The sequence below is a fragment of the Nuphar pumila genome, chromosome 14 (genome assembly GCF_984573655.1).
Source record: "Nuphar pumila chromosome 14, dmNupPumi1.hap1.1, whole genome shotgun sequence".
Taxonomy (NCBI): domain Eukaryota; kingdom Viridiplantae; phylum Streptophyta; class Magnoliopsida; order Nymphaeales; family Nymphaeaceae; genus Nuphar; species Nuphar pumila.
The window spans coordinates 87,006,632-87,033,651 of record NC_143262.1 but is presented as its reverse complement, the minus strand read 5'-3'; the positions used below and the strand labels follow the sequence as shown (position 1 = coordinate 87,033,651).

Below are 27,020 nucleotides of genomic sequence, written 5' to 3'. Positions count from 1 at the left end.
AAAGCAGAAGTGAGGGTATTAGGTGCAAAAAATTAAATGCTTTATTATGTTTTGGCATTCTTCTCATATGTTTTGACTGTGTAATTAAAAATTTGTTTGCCCCTTCTCTATGTAGTTTAAAAAAAGTGTTTATTGTAATTTTTGAACAAACTGCTGGGTTTCCATCATAAATCTCTCTCTCTCTCTCTCTTAATTGTCATAATAAAATGACTATAATCATAATAATGAAATAGGAAACCGTTGAGAACCTCACTCTCTCTCTATGAGAATCTTAATCTCTAAATCTTGATAAATAGAATTTGATGATATTTTTTTGTCATTTCGGTTTTCTCGTGGGGCCCGTACATACCGAGGGGCCAATTTGAGTTAACCATTGAATATGTGATAAAGGGAAAAAACAGGTTTCAGATTTGCATATTGTGGATTGAGGCAACCTATTTTACTTATGTTTGGATAGCATATAAGGATAAATATATACAACAATGAGACTGGTTTATGTCTTTTCACTATGCAAAGCGTCTTAAGTTACAGTTTTATACACCAAGTGGCTGTAATGAAATAAGAACAAAAGCAAACAAGTGCCTCTTATGGGCTTACAAGAACACAACCAACTCGAGAACACTAATTGATCATTCCACACCACCCACACAAGGGTCAAGAATAAAATAAATGCTTTTGTATTACACAAATACTTAAGAAAGCATTGGAATTTACAAGGGCTTAAAGCCCTATTTATAACAAGCAAGAGAGATAGGGAGCAGCCCAACTAGCTCTTGGGTTGTGACCGTTGCGAGCAACTCCAACAACTAGTTGGAGCTGTCCCAATCTATTGTACCAAAAAAACAAAAATACAAAAAACAAAAAATAACAATTATACAGTCAACCCTTAATGGGTTGACTTCTATTACAAGGTAAAATGACCGAAATACCATTGATGGGTATTTCAATTTATATATATTAAAAGAACATCTTAACACCCCTCTTCAAACTAACAACCGAGAGTTTGCCAAGGAGGAAGTGAAATCTATGTGACAGGAGGCTTTAGTGAAGAAATCCATCAGTTGATACTCAAATGGATCATAAGGCAACGTGGTCTTCTTTAGAAATTCATCACGAACGTAGTGGCAATCCATTTCAATGTGTTTGGTCCTTTCATGGAATGCATGATTGCTTGCAATGTATACTAATCTCTTGTTGTCACAACATAATCTCGAGGGTTTTGCAATGTAAACTCCCAAATCTTCTAATAACTGATTAAATCATACTAACTGAGACTAATTGTCGGCATGATACGGTACTATGCTTCAAAGGAAGAGAGGGACACCTTCTGTTGCTTCTTGCATCTCCATAAAATTAGAGAATCACCTACCAAAACAAAGCAACCATTGGTTGAGCATCTATCATTCACATCATTTCTCCAACTAAAATCAAAATATGCAATAACTTCCAACGAGGAAGATGATAAAAGAAATAACCCATAATTAATAGAATTTCTAATATATCTAATAATTGTCATTATAACACTCATATGTACTTTAGTGGGAACATGAAATTGACTAACAGAATGAATAGCATGAGAAATATCAGGACGACTAATAGGGAGATAAGATAAAGCTCCAATCATTTGTCTCTATGGGGTTGGATCCTTCAGGCTTTCCATCATCTTTCTTGATCTTTGCATTGATGACTTTTGGAGTATCAACTCGTTTTTCATCTGAGAGTTTTGATCGTTTACTTAGTCTGCGACAACAAATAACCACGAGGTGAGTAAGTCACTTCTATTCCAAAAAAATACCGTAAAAAACCAAGATTTGTCATATTAAAGTTAGCTTTGAGCACATCTTTGATATGACTAAATCTCTGCTTATCACCTCATGTGGGTGGAAACAATTATCAACCCTTTCTGGATTTTTTATTTTGTTTTCTTTTGGTGAGTCCTTATTGCTATGTCTATTTTATTATGTAGGACGGCTATTTTTAGTGGAAGTCTATTTTCTTGTTTCAGAAAAAGATATCGTTATTGTTAGAGGTGGCATCAATCCTGCTTTATCTGATTTTGATAACAGATTGTGTTTGGTTTGTCTATGTTTTTGGTCTTCTAATCCTTTAAAATTTACTACTTACAGCCAAATGATATAAAATTCTACTCTTTCCCTTTGCAGTTTCTTGATTTTATAATGTCTGAATTTTCCTTTTCAAGGGTAGGTTGTGGATTGCAAAACATACTCAAAATAGTGCTTAACTGACGGAAGCTGTGTTCGTGCTTGTCCTTTAGGTTTGTTGCAAGTGCACGCCATTTAGCCAAAGCTATGGAGGTTCCCTTGGTAAATGATTTGGGATACACAAAAAGATATGTTCGCTGCCTGCAGGTTGGCCTTCTTCACAATTTCTTTTTTGAAATTAAAAACGAAATCTTCCAATTAAAATTATATTGACTGGCAGATACATCTTAGAGCTTTGGGTTTTCTCTGTTGATGAACATCTGAAAGACATCCAATTGGACTTGATCAAATGCTAATTTCATACGTTCCTTTGAGATAAAATTTATAAACTGATCTAGATCATTCTTCATTTACCGGCTAATTTTTTCTGATATGATTAGTTTTCGTCATTGTGTGTGATCAATTGAAGCTTTGCAATATGAAAATTGAAAACGAGTGCTTTAATTCACTTATTTTATCTTGTAATTATTATCCTACTCATTATTATATGTTAAACTTTTTGCATACTGCAATAATTTTGTCAAACTGGTGGGCTTAAACAATATCTAACATACTATTTCGAAGTGCAGATATCAGAGGTGGTTAACAGTATGAAAGATTTGATTGATTATAGCAGAGAAACTGGGTCAGGTCCAATGGGTAAGCATTGAAACATTTTCCTTCTGGATTTATATATAATAGATATGATAATGGCCTGTCAGTATGTCCAGTCCAGATTTATCTTGTAGTGTTCTTTGTATACCTGTTTGTGATTGGGAGGTCATCATATTTGATCTGATTATAGTATTCTCCTAAAACAAAATATATTTTAACTATGTTGCTTTGCTTTTATGGTACCATATTTGTGTTTGATGCTGCGTCAACTTTTGGTTTGGTGGATAGCCATATATTTCTGGTTTTGTTTATTTTTTTAGGAGACAGAAGAGAAAGGATTTGCAAGAGTCTATTTTCGATGGGCGGTCTACATTAATATGAATTTAAAGGAATGAATTTCACAGTATTATGGTTTGCGCTTTTAGAAATTAGAACCATTACACATGGTACAAGAATAAACTGTAATAGAGTTCGAAAATACATGACAGAAGTACCTAAAACCAGCACGACTACATAATACACTCAAACTGTAATTCATGATACCATTGATGGCATGTGTTTTAGCAATGTCTATAAGGCTGTGTTTGGGAGCCTTGCATTGGGATTTAAACATGGTTTCCATGTTTTGCCATAACATGGCGTTGGGATTCATGGTATTACCAACTCCAACCAGATGTTTGGGAGCTCATCACATGGTTTTGATACTTCCATGAATTGGTGTTTACTCCTAAACGGATGTGCATTTTTTTGAGTCAAAGTCAACAATTTAATATAGTTTGGGGTTGCGAGTCAAAAGACAGTAAAATTTGGACGAATTTGACTATTTTGTTTAATGTGAGTTGTTTCAACATGTTGGGACTGGTTCAAACTTGGATGGATCCGAACCTGAATCTGACTTGCTGCTGGTGGTACCGGGTCTGGACTCAGGTCTGATTGGACCCAGAGCATACCCGTCCTTTAAGAATTATATGAACCCGACCCGGTTCATATAGGGCTGCGAATGGATCGGATATTGGATTTGGATCCTTTAAGATAGATCCAAATGTGCATTCAGATCGGATTTGGATCTGTTCAATCAGATTACTTTTGGATACGGATCCGATCAGTTAATAATTCGGTTCTAGAAATGATCCGAATCAAATTCCGATCCCATTGCAATTTTTACATCTAAATAGCTTTTTTTCTTCTATGTATTATCACTTGCATTTTGGATTCGGATTCAACCTTACCTTTTCGGATCTGATTCGGATCTACTGTTTGCACTTTGAATTTGGATTCAGATATGGTAGGATCCAGCCCACAACTGACCCATTTGCGCCCCTAGATTCATACCTCATAAAATATTAATTTTTTATTATTTTCCCATTGAAAATTGCAGATCTTAATCGAAACTGGAATGGAACCTAGGTTTGTTATGAAGTTTCCCAAACCATACCTGGTTCCATATACTAATCTAACCCTTGGGTCCGACCTGGATTCTAGTTGGATATCTTTCTTGTCACTAAACCCTGAGTTTATCGAGATTGGTACAGGCAGGGTCTGGGTCAAACCGGATCCATTGGCACCCCTAGATACAGGTACATGATTGAGCCATGGAAGAACTTTCATCAGAACCCATCTGCATCACATTTGTTAACACCTCAATCCCACCCGCTGTACAAAGTATATAGTTGTTTTGCAAGATGTCATACCACATCTTCGAAGTTTGCTCACATAACATAAGGGTTCTCAAGATAGTCAAAACAGTTCAGTTAAAGAACATGTTAGATCCACTGCAGCTATCAAAATTCACAAACTAGGGCATATAATTAACAAAGACCACCAAAGCACTTAACAAACATCAGTTAAAGTTTGCCCACCAAAGGACTTTTTTAAGAAAGACCTAAATTAACAAAAACAGCTATACGACCTAAATCAACAACCTGCTGAAAATTTACGACATTTACAAAACTTTGTAACCATTCAGCAAGCTTACACTATAGTAAGGCTAAAAAGAATAAAAAATATCAGAAATATACACTGCAGCTCTCAGCTCCCTTGAATCGCCCAGCAATCTTCAACACCTCTGCTTACATTACCCAGGACAATCCACTAAATTTACGGATCTCCTTGCAGTAGTATTCTAAAGTGAACACAATCACCTAACTATACATTGGCAAAGTAATGGTCATGTCTCCTCCAACCTTGTGAGAACGAGCCCTTATTTGATTGCCATAGGTAGGAGGAAAGTGCCAGCTTCAAGTATAGTCTCAGAACCAGAGTTATGACTCATCTCAACTAGAAAAAACATTAGCCATGAAAATAACATGTAAACTGCCAATTGGTAACACAGCTAATGTCAGCTGTCAGGGAGTAGTCCTGGTTAAATGTCTTTAAGGTCATGAACTTTGCAGATAGTCAAGTTGAGGTTAGGCAGGCCTTACCAGTTCACCAGGCGATCAAATTAGCAGTAGATCTTTGGGAGACAATAGTTTTTTGGTGGGCATACACATACAATCTTTGGTAGGCATGTGCACAACTATGTCACATGGATACTGGTGAACATACGGGAATACAGCCATTTTTATGAAGTTTTCAGTCTAACTTGTTTGGAAGGGGATACAGAACAGCAGCCTAAATGGAGTATCTGTGTGACATAGGTGCACACAGAAAATTTTGATAGGCCACACACACACACACATACACACAATCTTTGGTAGGCACATGCACACATACATAATTACCAACAGTAGAAATACGGAAGCAAATCATGGACCACATGAATCAAAAACCAGATCCATACTAAACAAACAGAAAGCAATCCAATTCAAGCAGATAAACATTTAAGATCCCTATGTAAAAGGGAAATGCAGGTAGTGAATCAGAGAACCTTTTGTCCATTAACAACAGTGTCCAACAATATCATATTCTCAGTATTTGTATATCATGCTCAGATGATAGTTCTTGCCTATCCTCTATTGTTGCTATCAGCTTAACCTCAAGTTTCTAACCACTTTGATATCAAACATAGAAAACCAGAGGGACTACCTTTTTTCTAAGCTACTTATGCAAGTACGTGACTTTTATCATAATACATCCATCTTTCCTAAAACTGCTGATTATGTTGCAATAAAAAATTGTCCAACAATGTAATTCTTTCTCCAGTCAACTTATTGATGCTCATGAACAATCTTACAATGGATAACTAGATAAGTAGATAACAAGTACTCAGATTTACCATTTAAAATGCTACTACTAGATGGGAGGCCCACCAAGCTATGAGTAGCCATCAAAGCCAAATGAGGGGCCACTTCTTACTCCTAAACTGTTTGCCACCTTTTTCCCCCACAAGTTGCATCACCTATGTCACAGGGATTCGGCTAGCAGGGTGCCGCACCCGCGTTGACACGACGCGGGTGCGGTCAACCCGACCCTGGGTGTGGTCAACGCACCCAGGGTCATTTTGGTCCAATTTTTCGGACTTAAAAAAAATTTGCCAAGAACATTTTTTTTGCCCTATATGTCACAGGGATTCTCCAACTAGGTGCCACACCCGCACCCGATGCGGTCAACCTGACCCTGGGTGCAGTCAACACACCCAGGGTCATTTATGTCCAACTTTTGGACTTTATATATATATATATATATATATATATATATATATAATTTTTTATATTTTTGCTGCACCCCCACACCCATGTGACATAGTGCATCACTAAAGGATACTCCCCATCCAAGACCATTCAAGCAGCTTCCAGATAATGAACATAGACCAATTCAAGTAGCTCACTAAATGGAACAAAGGCTAGGCACATGGAATATCGATTTATCACTTCCAAAACTAAGGATGCAACGTCCTGCATCTCTGATTTGCCTGTATAAGCGGCTTGAAATAGAAAACTACGAAACCATGACGAGGGTATTTGACTAACGGTGATTCTAAAAATACAGTACCACTCATATTCAAGTTTAGCAAGGTGTAACCAATGTTGTATCATACGATACCATACGATACATACAACAACAACAACAACTACGCCTTCATCCCAAAACAATTGGGGTCGGCGATATGAAGCAACAAAGAAAATCATTCTGGGTCTTCCACATGAATCCTTCTCCTCCAATCATTTCTATCCAATGCCATGTCCTCGGTGAGGTTCAAAGCATTCATATCCTTTCCTATCATCTCCATCCAAGTCTTCCTAGGCCTACCCCGACCTCTTTTAACTAATATATTTTCCCATTTCTCCATCCTTCTAACTGGAGCATCATTAGGCCTTCGCCTAATATGTCCAAACCACCATAAACGATTCTCTCTCATCTTATTTTCAATGGGTGCAACGCCTACCTTCTTACGTATCTTCTCGTTCCGAATCTTATCTTTTTTTGTATTTTCACACATCCATCTAAGCATACGCATCTCAGCTACACATCTTTTGAATATGATGTCTCTTGGCAGCCCAACATTCCGTACCATATAGTAAAGCAGGCCTAATAGTTGTCCTATAAAACTTCCCCTTCAACCGCAATGGCATTCTACGATCGCACAACACTCCAGTTGCACTGTTCCATTTCATCCACCCAACCTTTATCCTATGATTTACATCTCCATCAATTTCTCCATACTTTTGAATGATAGATCCCAAATATTTGAAACAATCATCCATCGGTATTTCTTGCTCACCAAGCTTCACTACACTCCCATCACTACTTCGTTGCTTACTAAACCGACATTCCATATATTTTGTCTTACTCTTACTCAACTTAAAACCTCTTGCTTCCAATGTCTGTCTCCATAATTCTAACTTAGCATTAACCCCAACTCTAGACTCATCAATCAAAACAATATCATCAACAAACAACATACACCACACCACATTTTCTTGAATTGATCTCGTAAGCTCATCCATCACTATAGCAAATAGGAAAGGGCTTAAAGCAGATCCTTGATGTAACCCAACCGTTATAGGAAAATTGGTTGTCACCCCTCCACAAGTGCGGACATTGGTTACTACTCCTTCATACATATCCTTAATTATACTAATGTACTTGAGAGAAACACCTTTCTTCATCATTGTCCACCAGAGAACGTCCCTAGGTACTCTATCATATGCCTTCTCCAAATCAATAAAAACCATATGCAAATATTTGTTCCTCTCTATTTCTCTCAATAAGTTGTCTAAGAAGATGTATAGCTTCCATAGTTGATCTTCCGGGCATAAAACCAAATTGATTCTCCGATATCATGACAACCTTCCTCAACCTAGACTCAATCACCCTCTCCCAAAGTTTCATAGTATGACTCATGAGTTTTATACCACGATAGTTTGTGCAATCTTGTATATCACCCTTATTCTTATATAGAGGCACCAAAGTACTCTTCCTCCACTCATTAGGCATCTTATTTGTCTGCCAAATCTTGTTAAAATATTTGTCAACCATTCTAAACCTTTCTCTCCCAAGCATTTTTCAAGCCTCAATAGGTATAGCATTTGGGCCAACTGCCCTTCTTGATTTTATTTTCTTCAAAGCCTCTGTAATTTCTTTCTTTTGAATCTTGCGCATGAAGTCACGATTCATCTCATGGAAAGGAATTGACAAGTCTCCAAGATCCTGAGCATGACTTCCATTAAATAGATTATCAAAATAATCTTTCCATCTCTCCTTAATCTCTTCATCTTTGACTAAAACCCTTTGTGTTTCATCTTTGATACATCTAATCATACCCAGATCCCTCGATTTTCTATCTCTCATTTTTGCAAGCCTATAAATATCCTTCTCGCCCTCTTTGGTATCCAACTTGTCATAAACCTCCTTATATACCTTATCCCTCGCGTTTTGAACTACTTTTTTAGCTTTCTTCTTTGCTATCATATACTTTTCCAAATTCTCATTATCACGACTCTTACTTAGATTTCTATAACACTCTCTTTTAACCTTAATAGCTAATTTGACATCCTCGTTCCACCATGATGTATCCTTAACTAGCGGTGCACCGCCTTTAGACTCACCCAATACCTCCTTAGCCACCTTTCTCATGTCACCCGCTATCTTATTCCACATTGAGTCTGAATCCTCCTCGAGACACCAATCAGCTTCCTTAACTACTTGCTCTACAAACATTCTTTGTTTAGCTCATTTCAATGCCCACCACTTAATTCTAGGATCGATCCTATGTCTATCCCTTTTGCGGCATTGTCTAATTCTAAGAGCTAAAATTAAGACTCTATGTTGTGTAGCTACACTTTCTCCCGGTATAACCTTACAATCGATGCAACAACCCCTATCTCTTTTTCTAAGTAGGAAAAAATCTATCTGACTCGTATTGACCCCACTTTTAAATGTTACTAGGTGAGACTCCCTCTTCCCAAACCAAGTGTTTGCTAAGATCATATCATAGGACAAACCAAAATCTAAAATCCTTTCTCTACTTTCGTTTCTTTCTCCTATACCATAGCCTCCATGGATATTCTCAAATTTATCCCTACTAATACCTACATGTCCATTAAGGTCACCGCCGATGAAAAACTTTTCACCATAAGATATCCCTTGTACTACTCCATCTAAATCTTTCCAAAATTGATGCTTAATGGAATTATCTAAACCTACTTGAGGTGCATAAACACTAATAATATTAATAATATTCGTACCTAATACTAATTTAATAAGTAAAATCCTATCACCCTTCCTACGGACCTCAACTACATTATCTATAAACTCATGACTCGTAACAATCCCTACTCTATTCCTATTTCTATTTATTACTGTATACCAAATATTATATCCCCGAGGTTCTATCACTTTTGCCTTCTCACCTACCATTGATCTCTTGTAGACATAAAATATCAATCTTTCTCCTACACATAACATCTACTAACTCTACCAACTTGCCACTTAAAGACCCTATGTTCCAAGTGGCTAACCTAATTTTATGGTCTTGGACTAACTTCTTTACCCCCACCTGTCCAAGTGAGGGAACCCTTGCCTATTTGACACCACACCCGGGCATCGGTGTGACGCGTCGCTTCCGGGCGACGACCTAGCAACTCTTGCCCATTTATCACTGCCTCCGGGCCTATAGAGTACGACACGTCGCTCAGTAAGGAACGCCCCAACAAAATTCTCATATTGGTTCATATTCATAGGGTATGACTAAGTTTTTATGCTGGCTGTCACTGGCCTACCGCAACCCTCCTCCTTTATCCGGGCTTGGGATCGACACTGTATAACTAAACAATTATACACAGGCGGAGTTACAGTACGATACATATCGTAACTATTTAGAATATCGATACGATACACACTCGTATTGTGATATGGGTGCGTCATGTATCGTACCGTATCGATGTATCATACGATACGGGATGTATCATACGATGCAAGGTCAGCATTCTTCAAAAATAACCAAATCGTAATTTTGGAGTTTTAAAGACCTTTGGAGGGCCAACTCCCTCATTTGTATAGAAGCCATTAAAGGTATCCACACACCTTAAGACTCGTGAGAGCGATTTGGGGGCCGATCCGTGCGCAAGGGAGAGGGCTTTTTCGGTTTGCTAAAATAAAAAATTTTTCCACCATTTTTCCATTCAAGGAAGTGGGTTAAGGTAAAAAAGATTTATTATGATTATAATTACAAAACTAACTTCCAAAAAAATTTAGAGATTTATATTAAGGTTGAAATTAAGCTCCACACTCCTCCAACAAAGGTGGCATCGATGATTCGGCATGGCAATGAGGCACTCAAGTAAAATCGAGTGCAACTATTGCCATAATATTTTTGTTTATGTAATATGAAAGTACGAGTCTTGTGGCATGTTCTTAATTGCAAGATATTTAAAAATTTGCATTGTTCTTGTGAGATAATTGATGTTTGATGATGTCTTATGCAACTCAGTCTAATAGAGACATAAATGCTTCATATGTGATTTTATGGTTGTATTTTGTGCAATTCATTATTGTTTAATGTGATGATTTTTTTAGAAAAATTGCTATTTTTTCTGAATTTTTATGATTTTTTCAAATTTTTTATTTTTTTTCAAAATTTATGATTTTTTACGATACAATGTATCTTATTTTGGGCCCGACCAATACGGGTTACTATACGATACATACAACCTTGGGTATAACACTTATTTCAAATCTAACATGTAATAAACAAAATAATAAGCCAATACTTCTTTAAAGATCCATACTTTTAACATCAAAGCAACACTCTGCCAAGGGAATTTAAAGGAAGAAAGAGAGGAAGTCCTGACTAGCCACAAGAAAAATTTTAATAACCCAATTGTTTGGAAAATTTAAGAACAAAATGACAATTTGAAAAGAACCAGTAACAAAACTTTGGATAGTTTGATCCAAGATGAAATCTAGCATCAGATCTTAGGATTGGGTAGGCACACACACATCAAGAAATGATGGCCTTACCCGAATATGGGATTCCTGCTCACTTTCTTCCATGACTACTCTACTGAAAAGATAAAATAAACTTAGGGTTGTTCTAGAAAAAAAAGAGAAAACAGATATTCATGGAAAAACAGTGGCTGGGATGATATCCAATTTACTCAATGAAGAAAAAAAATAGAAAACCAAGAAAACATAGGGACTGCAATTGGCTGATTTGGTTGTGTTGCTCCAAAATCCTCTTTGTGAAAAAAAACCTTGCAAACAAACAAAAACTATGGTTTAAGACTAGGAAACAGAAAACAGAAAATCTTCTTTGCAAAACAAAAAAACAGAAAATCTCTTTGCAAAAGAAAGAAAAACAGAAAACAAAAAAGAGAACATCATACCTTTGTTTTCCATTGTTTTGGATGTTGAAGCTGCTCTCCAATCCTGTTTGCAGCAGTTACATTTAAGCCAAAGAGGAGAAAGGGTTAGCAATGGAGGGAAATTTTTAGGGTTGGGTAGAGAAGATTCAATGGGTTAATAAGGGGCTGTTAGGTTAGGTAAGAGGGCTTCAATGGGGGGAAGAAGATGGGGCTGTTGCAGAGGAAGGGTAGTGGGGAAGCAGGGTATCAGGCAGGGTGTTCACTCATGGATTCTGTAAAACCCACCTCCTATGGTGGGGTGTTGAATCCCTGCATCGGGGAGGGTTTTGGTGCTGCCAAAAACCTTCTCATTACCCATGTTTTATTAAAACATGGTTCCCAAATGTCAGAGTGCATCGGCAATTCTGAAAACCTGCACCCATGCACTCCGATACAAGGTTCCCAAACACAGCCTAAATACAAAACGCTAATCTTAATCTTCTTATTGTCCTTCTGCAGCCTTTTCCTTGTTTCATCTTATTTGATCTTTCATTTCTTCTTACTCTTTGTGGTTAGATCTGAAAATTCTTCTTAATTCTTCTAAGCTTATTATCCAGATTTGAAATATCATGTTAATGATTACCAAGATCTTAATATCCCAGCTGAAACCTTACTTTATCAAATCTAGTCTATTCCCATCTTTCATAAATTTCTTCCTTGCTGACTCCCTATTCAAATCAGGATCTAATTTCTAAGTCATATCTGGATAATAGTGCGTAATCCATGTCTTTCATTCAGCAAAGGACCACTTTGTTATGAGAGAGAGAGAGAGAGAGAGAGAGAGAGAGAGAGAGAGAGAGAGAGAGAGAGAGAGAGAGAGAGAGAGAGATCAGCTTGTTCGAATATTCGCACCAATTATTAGTGCGGTTTAGGAATTTCTCTCTTTCCATGATTTAAAAGAGGAGAGAGAAAGATGTGTAATTTAAAATTTTAGTCCTTTTCCACATTATTCTTTGACATATTAATGATAACTTTTTCCTTCCATGGTTAATGATTACTAGTTTTCTTCTCCTTGCTCAATGACAGATCCACAGACATCTTTGAACCTAGTCTCTTTTGGTTCTTCCAATCTTTCTTTTTAAGGATATTAAGTTAACCCACTCTACCTATATAGTATATAAGTGTCGTTCTTCCATGAATTCATCACTTGTGCTTGTTTGACATGTTGAGAAGAAGAAAATTCCATTACAATAGTTCATTTTGAGAGGAGAGGTGAAAGAAGGAAAAAAGAAGTCCTTCAATTCATTCTAGCATATGATGATTGGCTGGCTAAGGATCAAGGTTTAATGTGTGGCTAATGACTATTGCAACAAAGATATTTTAGCACAATGTTTTTTTTAAGGAAAGATAACTTTGATTAAACGGAGAGAAAAGATGCCAAGAAGTCACGCCAATGGAAAAAGGAAGGGAAAATAAACTTCATCAGAGGCACATGTTTTTCTTGTGGGGTGGAAGACAATTGGACCTTGTCAGAACCAGTTGGTTCTTGGTGGAGTCAAAGATTCCTATACCGGGTTCATGTCCTCTGACAAGAGGGGTTGAAATTCATTGACGACTCATCAAAATTCTCTCCCATCAATGGATTTTGTCTTTTTGAACAAGAATTTTATTTAGAAGTGATGTGTGTTTAGATTAATTGCACTAACAATTTGTCCTTGTGTGTGTCTGTGATTCTTTGTTTCAATTCAACACTAATGCTCAAAATTGGTTCGACTTGTACATGGCAGCCAAGGTATTGGAATGATAGATCTGTCTACACAAACTTGAGGGATAAGAGTAAGTTTTAGCGCACCCCTTTTCTTTTTTGTGAGGGTGGACAGGGAGGGGGTGGACGAGAGCAAGGTTGTAAAAAACGTAGCCTAACCCGTATAGGCTGGATCCAAAATAACATACATATCGTATCATATCATAAAAGAAATAGTATGACTCCCCAAGAAGTCAGGAAAATTTAAAAAAAAATTGCACAAGAAACAATGATGAATTGTATAAGATAAAACTAGAATATCACGCATCAAAACAATTATATGCTATGAATGGCATGCATGAGACATCAAACATTGAATAATCAAGATAATATGCTCTCAATAGCATGTGTATCTCATAAGAAAAATGCAAACTATGACATAATATGCCATATTAAACAACAAAACTAAGCTAACAAGTCACAAGATTCATAATAGTATGTTACATAAACCAAACCAATATCATAAGGTGTTTTTTTGCTTACAAATTTTACATGACCAAGTTTTTTAAAATTCAAACAGAATAATTTCAATCATGATTATCATCATCATCATCTTTTATTTTGACAAGAAATCTCCCCCAAATCACTCTCAAGCTCTTTATGAATGAGCATAAACTTGCCTTATCGGGCCTTAGATGTTTCCAAAAAAGAAATAAGTGCAACTTAAATTGCAGTTATTGCGTATTGTAAGCTACACCCCATATGGCATGTATCATAAGATACATGGGGCGTATTGTTTAAGTACAACCCAATATGGGTATGGTACACACCCGTATCAAGATATGGGCATGTATCATATTAGAACACCTAGTAGATACGATACGTGTCATAGCATATCATACAATACGCTATGATACGACACTGGATGAGAGTATTGTTATCAATAATGTGGTCAATGGTGGGAACAGTGCCCAAAAGATAGCTTTGCTCTGTTGAGGCGCGTTGACCCTTGTTAGAGATGAAAAAACTTGGTTTGAGGTACTCCGAATAGCGCTTTGGGTGTGGTTGAAGATTTCAAATAGGAGTGAGGTGAAAAGATCGTAAAGTTTTTGGGGTCTATCATCAAAGAACTCAAGGAGGATAAACTTGATCTATTTTCAGAATTTAAAAGATTTCTCGTCTTAGGAGGGAGCTTGCTTTGCATGCAGGCAACGAGTTAAAATAGCGGAGCCTTTTCTAGAGCTCTTGGATGCCTAGAGGTTTGCCTAATGGCAGGGTTTGCTCTATTGCTAAGATATCAAATCGTTTCTAGAGAAATTAAACAAAGCACTCTTAGTCTCCCACAGTGTTTAGGTCTATTTCTATCTTCCATTTTTCTTGGAAGTTGCTAAGAGGATATTTTAGCACAAGTTCTGGATTTACTAATTGCGTATGATCTTTGGCAAAAGTTGAAAATTTCTTATCCTAAAGGGTGATAGTCCAACTTGATGCACCTTCATCATGCGCTTGTGGATTATGAAAAGGAGGATTGGCTTATACTATCTTGTACATACTGAGAGCATCTATGATCAATCTGTGATGATGAAGCAACCAATTAATGATGCTAGTGATGCTTGTTACACTCTTAAAAGCTGAGGAGATCAATGTGAGAACTTTGTGATAAAAGTAACTAATAAACCTTGCTATCGAGCTTTGCTGAATCAGACTCAATAATTGCATGGCTAAATTGTAAGAGAGCTGGATATAAGTAATTTGAAATTAACCAACTTTCTACCATGAATTGTATCCTGCATCTTACCTAAACTGCTTTGTTGTGTTGTTGCATATTTGCCCTTGACTGAAATTTATTCTATTCTTTCTTTTGCTTTCTTCTTTATCCTTTCATCTATTTTAAATGGATTCCTCTACCTATGTTGGCTTCTCTTCGAACTTTTTGAGTCAGCTTGTTTCCGAAAAACTTAATCATTCTAATTTTCTGACCTGGAAGAGATAAATTGTTCCTTTTATAAGGAGCCAAGATCTGTTTGGGCATCTGAATGGATCAATTTCAGTCCCACCACAGTTCATTCTACAGGAATCAAAGGATGATAAAGGAGATGCTCCGGTTATCTATGTTTCAAATCCTGAATTCACAACATGGATGAAGCACGATTAGGCATTGGTTGCATATATTGCTTCCACCTTGTCTCAGGAAGTATTGATATCAATTCCAGATGATTGTACTGCTGGTCAATTATGGAATAGACTTGCACAAACCTATTCTCAGATTTCAGAGGCAAGAGTTTTATTTCTAAAAAGGGAGTTCCAGACCCTTAAAAAGGGCTCAATGTCAGTCATGGATTTTTTAAACAAGGTGAAATCAGTTACAGATCAACTTGCTATTGTTGGAAGTGTTGTCTCTGACAAGGAAAAAGTGCAACAAACTCTCAATGGACTGCGTCCAAAATATCATGTTCTCTCCACTTCTTTATTGGTTCTACCAGTGTTACCTAGCTTCGAGGATCTTCAAGCTAAACTTCTTCAATATGAAATGAGCATAAAACACTTGACGGAAGGCAGTGAATGTGCATATACTCATAATGTCTTGGCATCAGATATATCTCATGGTTTTGAGCATGGAGGTACCAATCTTTAAAATGGTAGAGGTCGAGGTCGCTTTGGTCAAGGAGGTCGTGGTATTCTTCCTACTCCGAGCATGCCGAGATTTTTTAATATAGGGCATAAGAAAAGAGTGCTTATATGTTTTCAGTATAATAAGAAAGGACATGGGAAAGTTGATTGTTGGTTTAACCTTTAAAACAAATGAAAGAATAATAAGGAAACAAAAGGGAATCTGATGGTTAGAGATCTTTTGGAGATATGCAACAACTTTTGCTGGCAGCTTTATCTCAGATGAGTATTAAGCAAAATGAACAAGGTGAATGGTACGTGGATTCTGTAGCCGTCTCTCATGTCATAGGAAATGTTGGTAAGCTCTCGAATTTATCCTCTTATTTCGGAAAAGGTAGTATAGTCACTAGAGATGGAATACATCATCACATTTCTCATGTTGGAAGTGCACAAATTCTTTTGTCTAGTGCTTCTCTTAACCTGTCCAATGTTCTTTTTGCTCCTAATATTAAAAATAATATTGTTTTTGTATCCAAACTTGTTGATGGTATAAAATCTTCTGTTGAATTTACTCCATCTTCTGTGTATGTTAAGGATCTTCAAACGAATGAGACATTCGCTAAAGGGGAGTGATGAGGAAACATGTATATCTTCAAGGAGGATCCAATATCTCATTCTTCTTCTACCTTGAAGTCATCATTTTTGGAGTTGACATCTCAGAGTTGTCATACATATGTTTTTAGTCTTTCTAGATGTAATGAACCAATAGTCATGGTTTCATTAAGAAACTTGTATCAAAAAAATTGATTTCAGAGCCCTGCCTACATTCTGTTTTAGATGCTAAAAAATGTTTACGCTGTCAGTTATGTAAGAGTCATGTTCTTCCGTTTAATCTCGTTAATGAAAGAGCCTCAAAAGCTTTTGAAATTGTGTACTCTGATGTATGGGGACCAACTCCTATATGTTCTTCATCTGAAAGTCAATATTATGTTTTATTCATTGACAGTTATTCTCGTTTCACCTGGATATATTTCATGAAACACAAGTTCGAAGTTTTTAGATTGTTTCAAAATTTTTGTGCTCTCGTTAAGAATAGTTTTTCTTCCAATGTTGTGCATTTCCAATGTGATGGTGGAGGTGAATATTCTTCAAGTGACTCTTTTGATTTTCTTCAAAATAATGGGATAAGTAGGCGTGTGTCCTGTCCACATACTCCTCAAAAGAATGAAGTGGTTGAACGAAAACACCGCCATATCGTAGAAAGTGCCATAAGTAATATTTCTATTAATCTCTGGACAGAAGCTTTTCATACCGCAATACATGTGATTAATCGTTTGCCTATGAGAATCTTAGAAAACAAGTCTCCATATTTTTACTCTTTTTGGAAAACATCCTTATTATAATGACTTGCGCACTTTTGATTGCGTTTGTTATGTTCATATTTAACAATTCTCTGAGGAATAAATTTTAGGATAAAGCAGTGAAGTACAAATTTGTTGGATATGCGAATGATTATAAGGGATACAAATGTTATGATCCTGTAACAAAGCGTATCAAGATTTCTAGAAATGTTTTTTATGAACAAAATTTTGAAAGCATGTCATTATTACAAGAGCAAAATTCATCTCGAAATGTTGAAGTTTATGATCCCTGGTTGAGTGCAAAATTATTTGAGAATAAAAGATTTTGTCAGCCATTTTGTGAAGAATTGAGTTCAAATGGGCAAAATCCCGATCCTCCGTATTCTTCAGAAAACAAAATGCCTAGAGAATTTCAGAGATTTTCTGGTTAAGTTTATGTTAGAAGAGCAAGCGATCATGTCACAGACAATGTCGAGCAGGATATGAGTCAGCTTCCTTTGAGTATATCAGAAGGGATACGTCATCCTATTCAAAGATGGGTCAGTTATGCTAACTTTTTCATGGATTTTCAGTTGTTCATGTCACAAGTTAAGAAGCATGATGAACATGTCAATTTCTATCATGCCATTAAATCACACAAATGGATAGAGGCTATAAACGAGGAGATGGAAGCTCTTCATGAATGTCAAACCTGGGAAATTATTCCTAGACTTGAGAAAAAAAATGTTGTTGGATGCAAATGGGTTTATAAGATTAAGTATAAACCTGATGGATGTATTAAAATATATAAATCAAGACTTGTGGATCATGGTTTCACACAAGAATATGGGCAAGACTATGATAAAACTTTCAGTCCTGTTGTTAAAATGGGAAAAATACGGATTGTTATATCTTTAGCTGTTGATTATGGATGGCAGTTGAGCCAGCTAGATGTAAAAAACGCCTTCTTACATGGAGATTTGAAGGAATAAGTTTTCATGGAGCAACCTCCTGGATATGTTGAAGGAGAACCTAAGGATTATGTGTGTAAACTGAAAAGAGCTCTTTATGGATTGAACCAAGCCTCTCGCTCTTGGTTTGAGAGTTTTTCTCTTAAAATTCAAAACTATGGTTTTGCATATGCTCTCTTGATCATCCACTCTTTATTTTCAAGGATAAGGATGTTACTACGTTAGCAGCCCAAAGCAAAGTCAAGACCGGTCAAAAACAAGTGTGAGTTATAGTTTCACTTATATATGTTGATGATATAATTCTTACGGGCAATTCTAACAGTCATATACAATCTGTGAAGGAGTTATTGATGCAAGATTTCAAGATGAAAGATCTTGGTGACTTAAGGTATTTTCTTGGAGTTGAGGTGGATAGAAGAGATGATGTCGTAACTCTTACTTAACATAAATATACTCTTGATCTTTTGAGCAGGGCAGAGATGTCAAATTGTAAGCCCCTAAACACACCCTGTATTCTTCATCAAAAACTGAGTCCTAATGATGGAGACTTATATAGTGATCCGACCAAATATCAGAGTATCGCTGGAATGCTTCAGTATCTCACCTTTACTAGGTTTGACATCGTATACTCAGTTAATCAGGTATCTCAATTTATGCATGAACCAAAAACTGGTCATGTTGAAGCCGTAAAAAGAATTTTGAGATTTTTGAAAGGGACCATTGGTGACTGTTTTCTTTATCAAAGAAATTGGATTGACAATAAGGGACATGAGATCATCACTTATACAAGTGCAGATTGGGCAGGGGATTCGGATGAGAGGCGATATGTTTCTGCCTATTGCATATTCATTGAAAAAAATTTGGTGTCATGGAGTAGCAAAAAACAAAGAGCTATTGCTAGGTCCAGTACTGAAGTTGAATATAGGTTTATGGCAGTTGGGACGGCTGAAGCTACATGGGTCAGACATCTTGCAGATCTTGGAGAAGGAATCTCACAATCCTTTTTGTTGTGTGATAATCAAAGTGCTATTAATATTGCTCATAATCCTATATAGCATGGTCGCACAAAGCATATTGAGATAGATCAACATTTCATCAGACAAAAGGTTGAAGACATAAGCCTCGTCACATTCGCATATAAAGCCAAGTTGCAGATTTGTTCTCCAAGAGCCTAACAAAGCATCAATTTTGGTTCTTAAAGAACAAGTTGTCCATGGTTCATGATCATGCACAACTTGAGTGAGGGTGATAAAACGTGATTTGATGTCATCGGATTTGGGTCAGATCCAGCTCCGTGCGTCTAGTCATGTTTAGACTGTATTATTTTTGTAATGGCATTTGTGTTATTTGTATGTATTTTAAACCTCTTGTATAATATGATTCTTACTATAGCATTAGGGTTAGCCATCTCAATAAGGACTACCATTTTTTAGCATCTTCCTCCCTCCCTCTCTCTCTTCCTCTCTCCTCTCCTTCAACTGATTGTGGTGATTTCTTCATCATATATTGGTTTTTCTTACACGGGTCACCTGCGGCGGCTTATCAGGTACCCAACCTAACTTAGGTCGGGCCCTGGCCCAGCTGCTTGCTCGAGTGAGACTCTTGTACCCGACTTTTAAAAAATAAATAAAAAACAATATATATATTATAATATATTTCATTTCGGGTCTTGTGTCAGCCATAAAAATGGTGAACCTCAACCCATTGCATTGAAAAAATGAGGGTAGGGGTTCCTCCTTTTATAACCCATGGAGGGCTCTTTACTTTCTCTTGTTCTTCAATGTGGGACTATTCCCCACAAAGTAATTGTGCATGCTATAGCTCCTATGGATGATACATGAACAATGAACAAGTTTCCTTTTATATGTCAACACATTTAATGCTCTCTCTCACATGTAAATGGGCCAACACATCATTTAATGCTCTTCCTCTCATAAATATCTTACTATTAACATCCTTTTGTCCCTCTCATAACAAACGAAAGGTTTTCATACAAACCTTTAGTCCCATATCGATCAATAGAGAGAAGCGTGCCCCTATCCACAACCTATAAATAGAGGACACTCCCTCCTCTTTAAGCATTAAAAAAACGAGTCAGTTTTTGACTTTTGGGTTGGTTTTCTCTGACCCGACCCGATCCAATATTATCGACGGGTCACGGGAAATCCCTTAAGACCCATGCTAAAAAAATGTCGGGCCTAACCCGACTAGATAGTTATCGGGTCGGGCTTTCGGCTACCCATCATCCCCATCGGGCTTGTCGAGCCCTAATGGGTATTTAATAGGGTTGGCCCGGCCCGACTTGATGTCCATCCCTACCTATAAGGGTGGTGGTTGTGTCATCACTGGTGATGGTACAACACATCCCATGAAAATTGTTTTTGTTGTTCTAAATAGTAAAATAAATCTTACTTTTGTCCTTTAATCTCTAGTCTAGTTTTTGTTTTCATTATCTTTGCTTTTTTTTCGGAGGATCATTTCTCTAATACCATGCTAGAAGATTGTACCATGGAAGCCTATATTTCCTTGGTGATGGGTTGAAAGAGTTTTAAGGGTTGTTTCTCTTTAGGCATGTCAATAAAGATGCTAGCTTTGGGACCATGGATTAGGTTGTTGTGGAGTTGAGTCATTGAAGATTCTCTGGGTTCATCTTCTTATTTCATTTAAGCTGGTCTCCGAGAGTTTTTTCTAAAAGGTACTTTTTTATAGGAATCATTCCTACCAAGAGAAAATGGTGAGGTCCACTCCCCACCACCCACCACCATCCGGTTTGTAGAAATTATTTTTTAATTTTTAAAAAGTCAGGTAAAAGAGCCCGAGTTGGGCCAGGTACTTGATAAGCCATGGGCAGCCCAACCCGATGTCCACCCCTAATTGTAAGTGAGTTCTTTCTTTATTTGACATTCCATTCTCATGTTTGGGGTTCAACCCCCACCTTGATTTTGTGGATTACGTTTTAAGTACACAGATATACTCTGCCAACATAAGTTTGAGGTGTTTTCCAAAGTTCTTGTATTTAGATCCTTCATTTGAAAAATCAATTTGGCAAGTGAATATGAATCCTTCATTGTAATGGGGGAGGAAGTGCATGTCCAATATTTAATGAATATTTTAGGTCTGATGGAATATAGCAGAAATCTTTTATCCAAACACTTCTGAGCAGAATGACATTGCAGGAAGGATCATGGACACATCAATGAAATGGGTTTGTCACTATATATAGTAGTGGAAACCTCGGAAATTCATGGAGTGAGTAATTTCTTACAGCTATATTTTATATTTACTGGCAAGTGGCAACCATTGAATACCTTAAATAATTTATCACATTTTGAAGTATTCTCAGGAAAATCTCCAGATTATCAATTCTTGAAGAGTTATGGTTGTACTTGACATATTTGTGGAGATGCTAACAAAAGAAGCAAGTTTGATCCTATATGTGTTTATTGGATATTCCGACAGGCCTAAGGGATTCTGGTTGAAATATTTTAATCTCTAGAATTTTACCGTTATCGCCAATATATTGTTCTAAAATTCTAAACGTACTACTTTGGGAAATTCAGACATCATGAAGCAGTGGTTATAAGAAATCCAGGGACAATTCTGAATTATATAGTGCTGCTGGTGCATATGTTAAGGATGTAACAAATCCTAGAGAAGAATTCTCTTAATTCTTCCGTGAGACAAGAATGAGCAACATGCATCCAAATTGAGTTGTGAAGAAACAGGTTGTAAAGCCATTGCTTTTATGTTAAGGATGTAACAAATCTTAGAGAAGAATTCTCTTAATTCTTCCATGAGACAAGAATGAGCAACATGCATCCAAATTGAGTTGTGAAGAAACAGGTTGTAAAGCCATTGCTTTTATATCAAAGACAAAATAAATCTGGCCAAAATGATAACATTGACAAGCAGTAGCAAATGGTAATGCATAGCAAGCTTAATGAATTTTGTGACTACCCAAAATCAGGTGCATCAAACGCCTAATTTGTTGAATATTGTTGTTTCATATGCAGCAAACCAGCAAAATGAACATGCATTAGCTGAAAATTGTCTAGCTGTTGAATATAAAACATGCTTGATATATTTGCATAAACTCAGCTGAGATCATTAGGGATTCAGCACCCTATTCAAGGATGGATCTCATATGAAGAGCTGATTAAGAATATGAAATGGATTGAAGCAGTTGGTGGAGAAATACTAGAGGTGGTCATTGGGTTCGGTCTAGGCTTCCATTTTGGACCTCAGCCCACCACCTGGACCAGGCTTAGATGCAGCCTATTCAATGATGGATCTCATATGAAGAGCTGATTAAGAACATGAAATGGATTGAATCAGTTGGTGGAGAAATACTAGGGGTGGTCATTGGGCTGGGTCTAAGCTGCCATTTTGGACCTCAGCCGACCTGGACCAGGCTTAGATGCAGCCCATCGATTGGCCAGCCCTGCTTGACAATTCTTCTTTGGAATAATGGTGGCCCATGGCCTGCCCACCTGGGCTGTTGTTTTGGCCCTCTACCAGCCTGGACCAACCCATTGCCACGCTCTAAGAATATCGACCATGTATATTAATGGTGTGTAAGAGATTATAGAAAGTCCAAAATATAGGAATGTTCTTGAGTGTAAATGGGTGTACAAGATAAAATATATACCTGATGAAAGCATTGAAAGGTTAAAACATGAGATGGTTGCAAAAATGCTGTAATTAGCATCATAGGCTATATATATAATAATGAGGCCTTCAGATCCATGGTTAAATTCATTAATTGTCTGTTTTATCCTATCACTAGCTTTGTTGTGTGGATGACGTTTGGGCCATCTGGATGTGAAAAATGTCGTCTTATATTGATAATGAAAAGAAGAGGTTTTCATAGAGAAAGCTCAAAGATTTCATCAACTTTGATCAAGAAAGATATTTTCAGCAGTTGAAGTAATTTAAATATCAGCTGAAAATGTTTCATATATTTTGTTTCAAAGTTTCCACAATGTGTTAGAATGCTAAAGTTGACTATTTTGTTACAATGGCAGACAAGGAGGATTCAGGTTACTGTCTGAAACATATCAATGACAGATTTATTTGTTTGAAACTGTCTTCTGTGCGGTGAATTGTGACAGTGCTGAGTTTGTTGACTTCAAAACTTGTTCTGGTAATGAAGAGTCAAGGTATTTATTGCAAGTTAAACAGCAAACAAAAGCCCATTTCGGACAGGTTTTTCTCTGATATTGCTTGTTGCAGGTCAAGTTTCATCTATAATAAATTATCCTTTTTCGGATTCCTCGATTGTCTTTTCTGTCATTTCCTTATTTTTCTCTGTAAATTTATTGGTGTTTGCCTTGTTGCATTTTTTAACATTATATGAATCTTCGTAAGATTTCCCTTATTGCAGAGGTGTAAATGTGTCTCGTTGAAACACCAGAAAATTTGATTAATTAGGTCAATCGTTGCTACTTTCCTTGGCCTCTGTGAGGCAATTGTAAGAGTGCATTTTGTCTGCGGTATGGTCAAATAATGGTCTTCCTATGGTTGGTGGGTTGGTGCAAGTCTTTACTCACCTTTCATTAACATTTATTTACTCTGTTTTGCTTTACAGCAAGCTTGATTAATTTCCCCAGAAGGACCACAGTATCAGGTGGAACAGGTCAATGTCAGCAGCAGCAACAAGAGCAATCAAGGTCACAGAACGGTGAGGGTTCTGTGCAACAGCTTACACAAGGTAATGGTGTAGTTGGTCTCACCAACTTGCTCAATACCTCTTCGTCATCCTCCTCTGCATCCACAAGCACCATAGCTGGTCTCATCCATCAGAACACCATGAACACAAGGCAGGACAGTCAATTGAACAATGGCAGCAGTCCTTTTGGAAGCTCAGTTCAAATATCATCCGCTGGTTCTTCAAATTCACTACAACAACAATCACACCCAAATCCATCTTCCCCCTTCCCAAATACCACCCCTGCTGCAGCTAACCCGCTTCCACAATCTTCCATTCCACCAACTGCACACTCTAGTTCTGCTAATTCAGCTGCAAATATCCCTCCACCTCAGCCTTCACACTCAAGTGAAGTTGATCCAGATGATTCTCAAAGCTCTGTGCAGCAAATAATACAAGAAATAATGATGTCCTCTCAGCTGAATGCAGGGGGTAACATGGTTGGGGTTGGTCCCGTTGGAAACGAGATGAAAGGTTTGAACACAATGAATATGCAGACAGGAAACACGTCTCTAAAAGGAGCCAACTGTCTGGTTGGTAATGGAATTTCCAGTGGCATGGTCATCAATGGTGTTGGCTTTGGTAGCATGGGAAGAATCAACCCAATGTCAGCAGTCACAATGAGTGGTGTAAGAACAACAATGCCCGGCAACCCAGTACCAACTTTGAATGGGAAAATCAGCATGCCTTCAATGTCTCAACAGGACCCAAATGTAAACCATCAGCAGGATATGAGAAACAGAATGTTGAGCGGGCTTGGGTCTGTGAACGACTTCAATAATCTTCAATTTGACTGGAAGCCGTCTCCATAATGGTAACCATCGATCTGAACGTATGTACACGATATGTTAATATCTGATTTAGGATGGGGAATGACTCTTGGCTGCAGGAAGAGTTGATCATCTGTACAACAGTATCCCCAGGTCTCCCCTGCCCTTGGTTTCTGTTGTAATTTTATAGTGATTTGAGAAAGAGAAATTGTTGTATCAAGTTGGAACAGTTGCTGTTTCTCCGTCCTTTTTCCATGGGGTGACAATGTAATACGAGCCGGGCCGTTTGAAAGTACAATGCGGCAGTGTAGCTCTTCCTCCACTCACACCCTCAAGCAAGCAGCTGTTAGGGCTGAGAGGCATAATCCGGCAGCTTACTGGCTCGGTTTTCTTTTTCATGTAATTTTATTAACAGTGTAGAGCTGGTTGCTTTTGAAAAGCAATGTTGAATCTCAACCTCTCCGAGGGATTTACACTCTCCCTGTGTGCGTGTTTGTGTGTGTGTGTGTCACATCTTGACCATCTCCCCCTTTAGAAGAAATTTTGGGGGATCAGATTTGGTTGGGTATGTTATTTGATCCAAGACATTATTTTCAGCTAAAGATACTAAGATTTTTGGGTTCTGATCAATATTATGTTAGATATTATATTAAAGTCCAGATCAAATCCAGAATACAGTTTTTTTATACAAGCAATCTTGTTTCTGACTTTTCTTTTACCAGATTCAGTACAACAATAAAAAAATTGTATTTAAATTCGACTTTACTACATTGGACCAAGTTTGATACATACATTGAATTCAGATCTGCTTACACGGATTTCAATCTACCTCTAGCTTGCTTTCAACCCTTTTTTTTTACCCCCAAGTTTAGGTCGATATTGTTTTCCCGACCTTGACTGAAACTGGATTTTTTCCCAGAACAGGAATCTAAATTAAGAAAAATCTTATTGAATTCAGTCTAGACCCATGCTATATCCTGATCTAATTATTACCTGATCCTTAAGATCCTCCTTGAATTTGCCACCAATTCAGATATTTGTCACCACATTCCAAATTTGAAAAATCAGTTCACAGTTCCAATCTTACAATCTAATTTGGATGTCTCTGTGGTGTACAATGTCCACTAAATTGGATAGGGTCTCTCAGTGCCAAACGAAACCACATCATTGAACATCCCAACCTTCAGCAAGTCAATGCTGTAGTCCCTATTGTTCAAACCAGGACCCTGTCTTGTTTATTGCCTGGTTGTAGGACTTTGTTATGGATTAATTCTGCAGTGAAGCACATAAATCTTGGTTACTATGCACTAAATTTTGCAAATAGTTAGTTCAATGATCATGTTGGTGATACATTTTGTATGTCACTACACCAAGGCTCTCTCTCATGCACAAACATGTATGCACACACACACACAGGCATGTAGAGTTGTGCATAAAAAACTATATGAATTCTTTCCAAAACAAAAAAATCCATACGGAACTCCCATAAACATGCATGCCACATAGGCCAACATAATGTGGATGCATCTGTCTCATAGTTTTTCATCTGCCCCATCCCCACTTCTTGTTCCCTTGTAACACTTTGCAACTTGATTGAGGAAAATCAAAGATAATGATTCATTCAAGAGATGGGTTTCAACGTTAATGTTGAATCTAGGATTTACTTGCTCGAAACGGTCAAGCTACTGAAAAATTCAGTAATGTGTACATGCACAATTTTTTTTTAACAATGAAGCACAAATTTTACATTGATCAAACCCAGAGAAGCCAAATACAATGTTGAATATTTCTGAAGTGTGGGACAACCCAATATCTAATATCAGAAAATTGAGATCTACAATGTCTGAGGGGCCTTCACTAATAAAATTACATTGGATACTGTACATAGAACCACATTCTTTATAGCCAATTACTCCGACAGCCAGTAAGAAATAGAACTTGGCTCCTTTTCTTCAAGGGCCTATCAATTTATCAATCCAAGCCCCACGATTCATTTTGTTGCAAAATTTCCGAGTGCAATCAAATGAAGGTGCCAATTGTAGTTATTAGACCTCAGAATCTTCTGAGTTCACATCTCATGATTTTCTTTCCATCATTTTCGCTTTTGTGAAAAACACTCCAGCAAGAAGACCTGTGTACCACAATTTAAACATGCTCCATACTAACTATACAAACTCCATAAAGCCCCATCCAATTAACCAGAGATTTTTGTCTTGGGCACGAGCACTTACCAAAAAGAATACTCGAGAAATTTTCAGGAGTTGTTGGAACATCGAAGAGAAGAATCCCAGCAATGGAAAGTGGAATCTTATTCAGTGATCCCACCAAACTGAAAA

The 27,020-nt window shown here is 37.2% G+C and overlaps 2 protein-coding genes across 7 annotated transcripts in view; one reads left to right on the top strand and one right to left on the bottom strand.

The window, feature by feature from the left end:
• Nucleotides 1–25,314, top strand: part of LOC149817255 (transcriptional corepressor SEUSS-like) — a 33,810-nt gene extending 8,496 nt beyond the window's left edge. For all 3 annotated transcript variants that reach the window (XM_089987984.1, XM_089987983.1, XM_089987986.1), the window contains 3 exons: nt 2,276–2,369; nt 2,792–2,861; nt 23,795–25,314. In XM_089987984.1, the coding sequence (XP_089844110.1) occupies nt 2,276–2,369; nt 2,792–2,861; nt 23,795–24,726 (1,096 nt within the window). In that variant the 3' untranslated portion in view covers nt 24,727–25,314. The remainder of the gene's footprint in view (nt 1–2,275; nt 2,370–2,791; nt 2,862–23,794) is intronic.
• Nucleotides 25,315–26,399: 1,085 nt separating this feature from the next.
• LOC149817254 (GDP-mannose transporter GONST1-like) overlaps nt 26,400–27,020 on the bottom strand; it is an 84,045-nt gene continuing 83,424 nt past the window's right edge. For 3 of the 4 annotated variants that reach the window (XM_089987556.1, XM_089987555.1, XM_089987559.1), the window contains one exon: nt 26,400–27,013. In XM_089987556.1, the coding sequence (XP_089843682.1) occupies nt 26,830–27,013 (184 nt within the window). In that variant the 3' untranslated portion in view covers nt 26,400–26,829. The remainder of the gene's footprint in view (nt 27,014–27,020) is intronic. The other variant, XM_089987557.1, reaches the window with a different exon arrangement.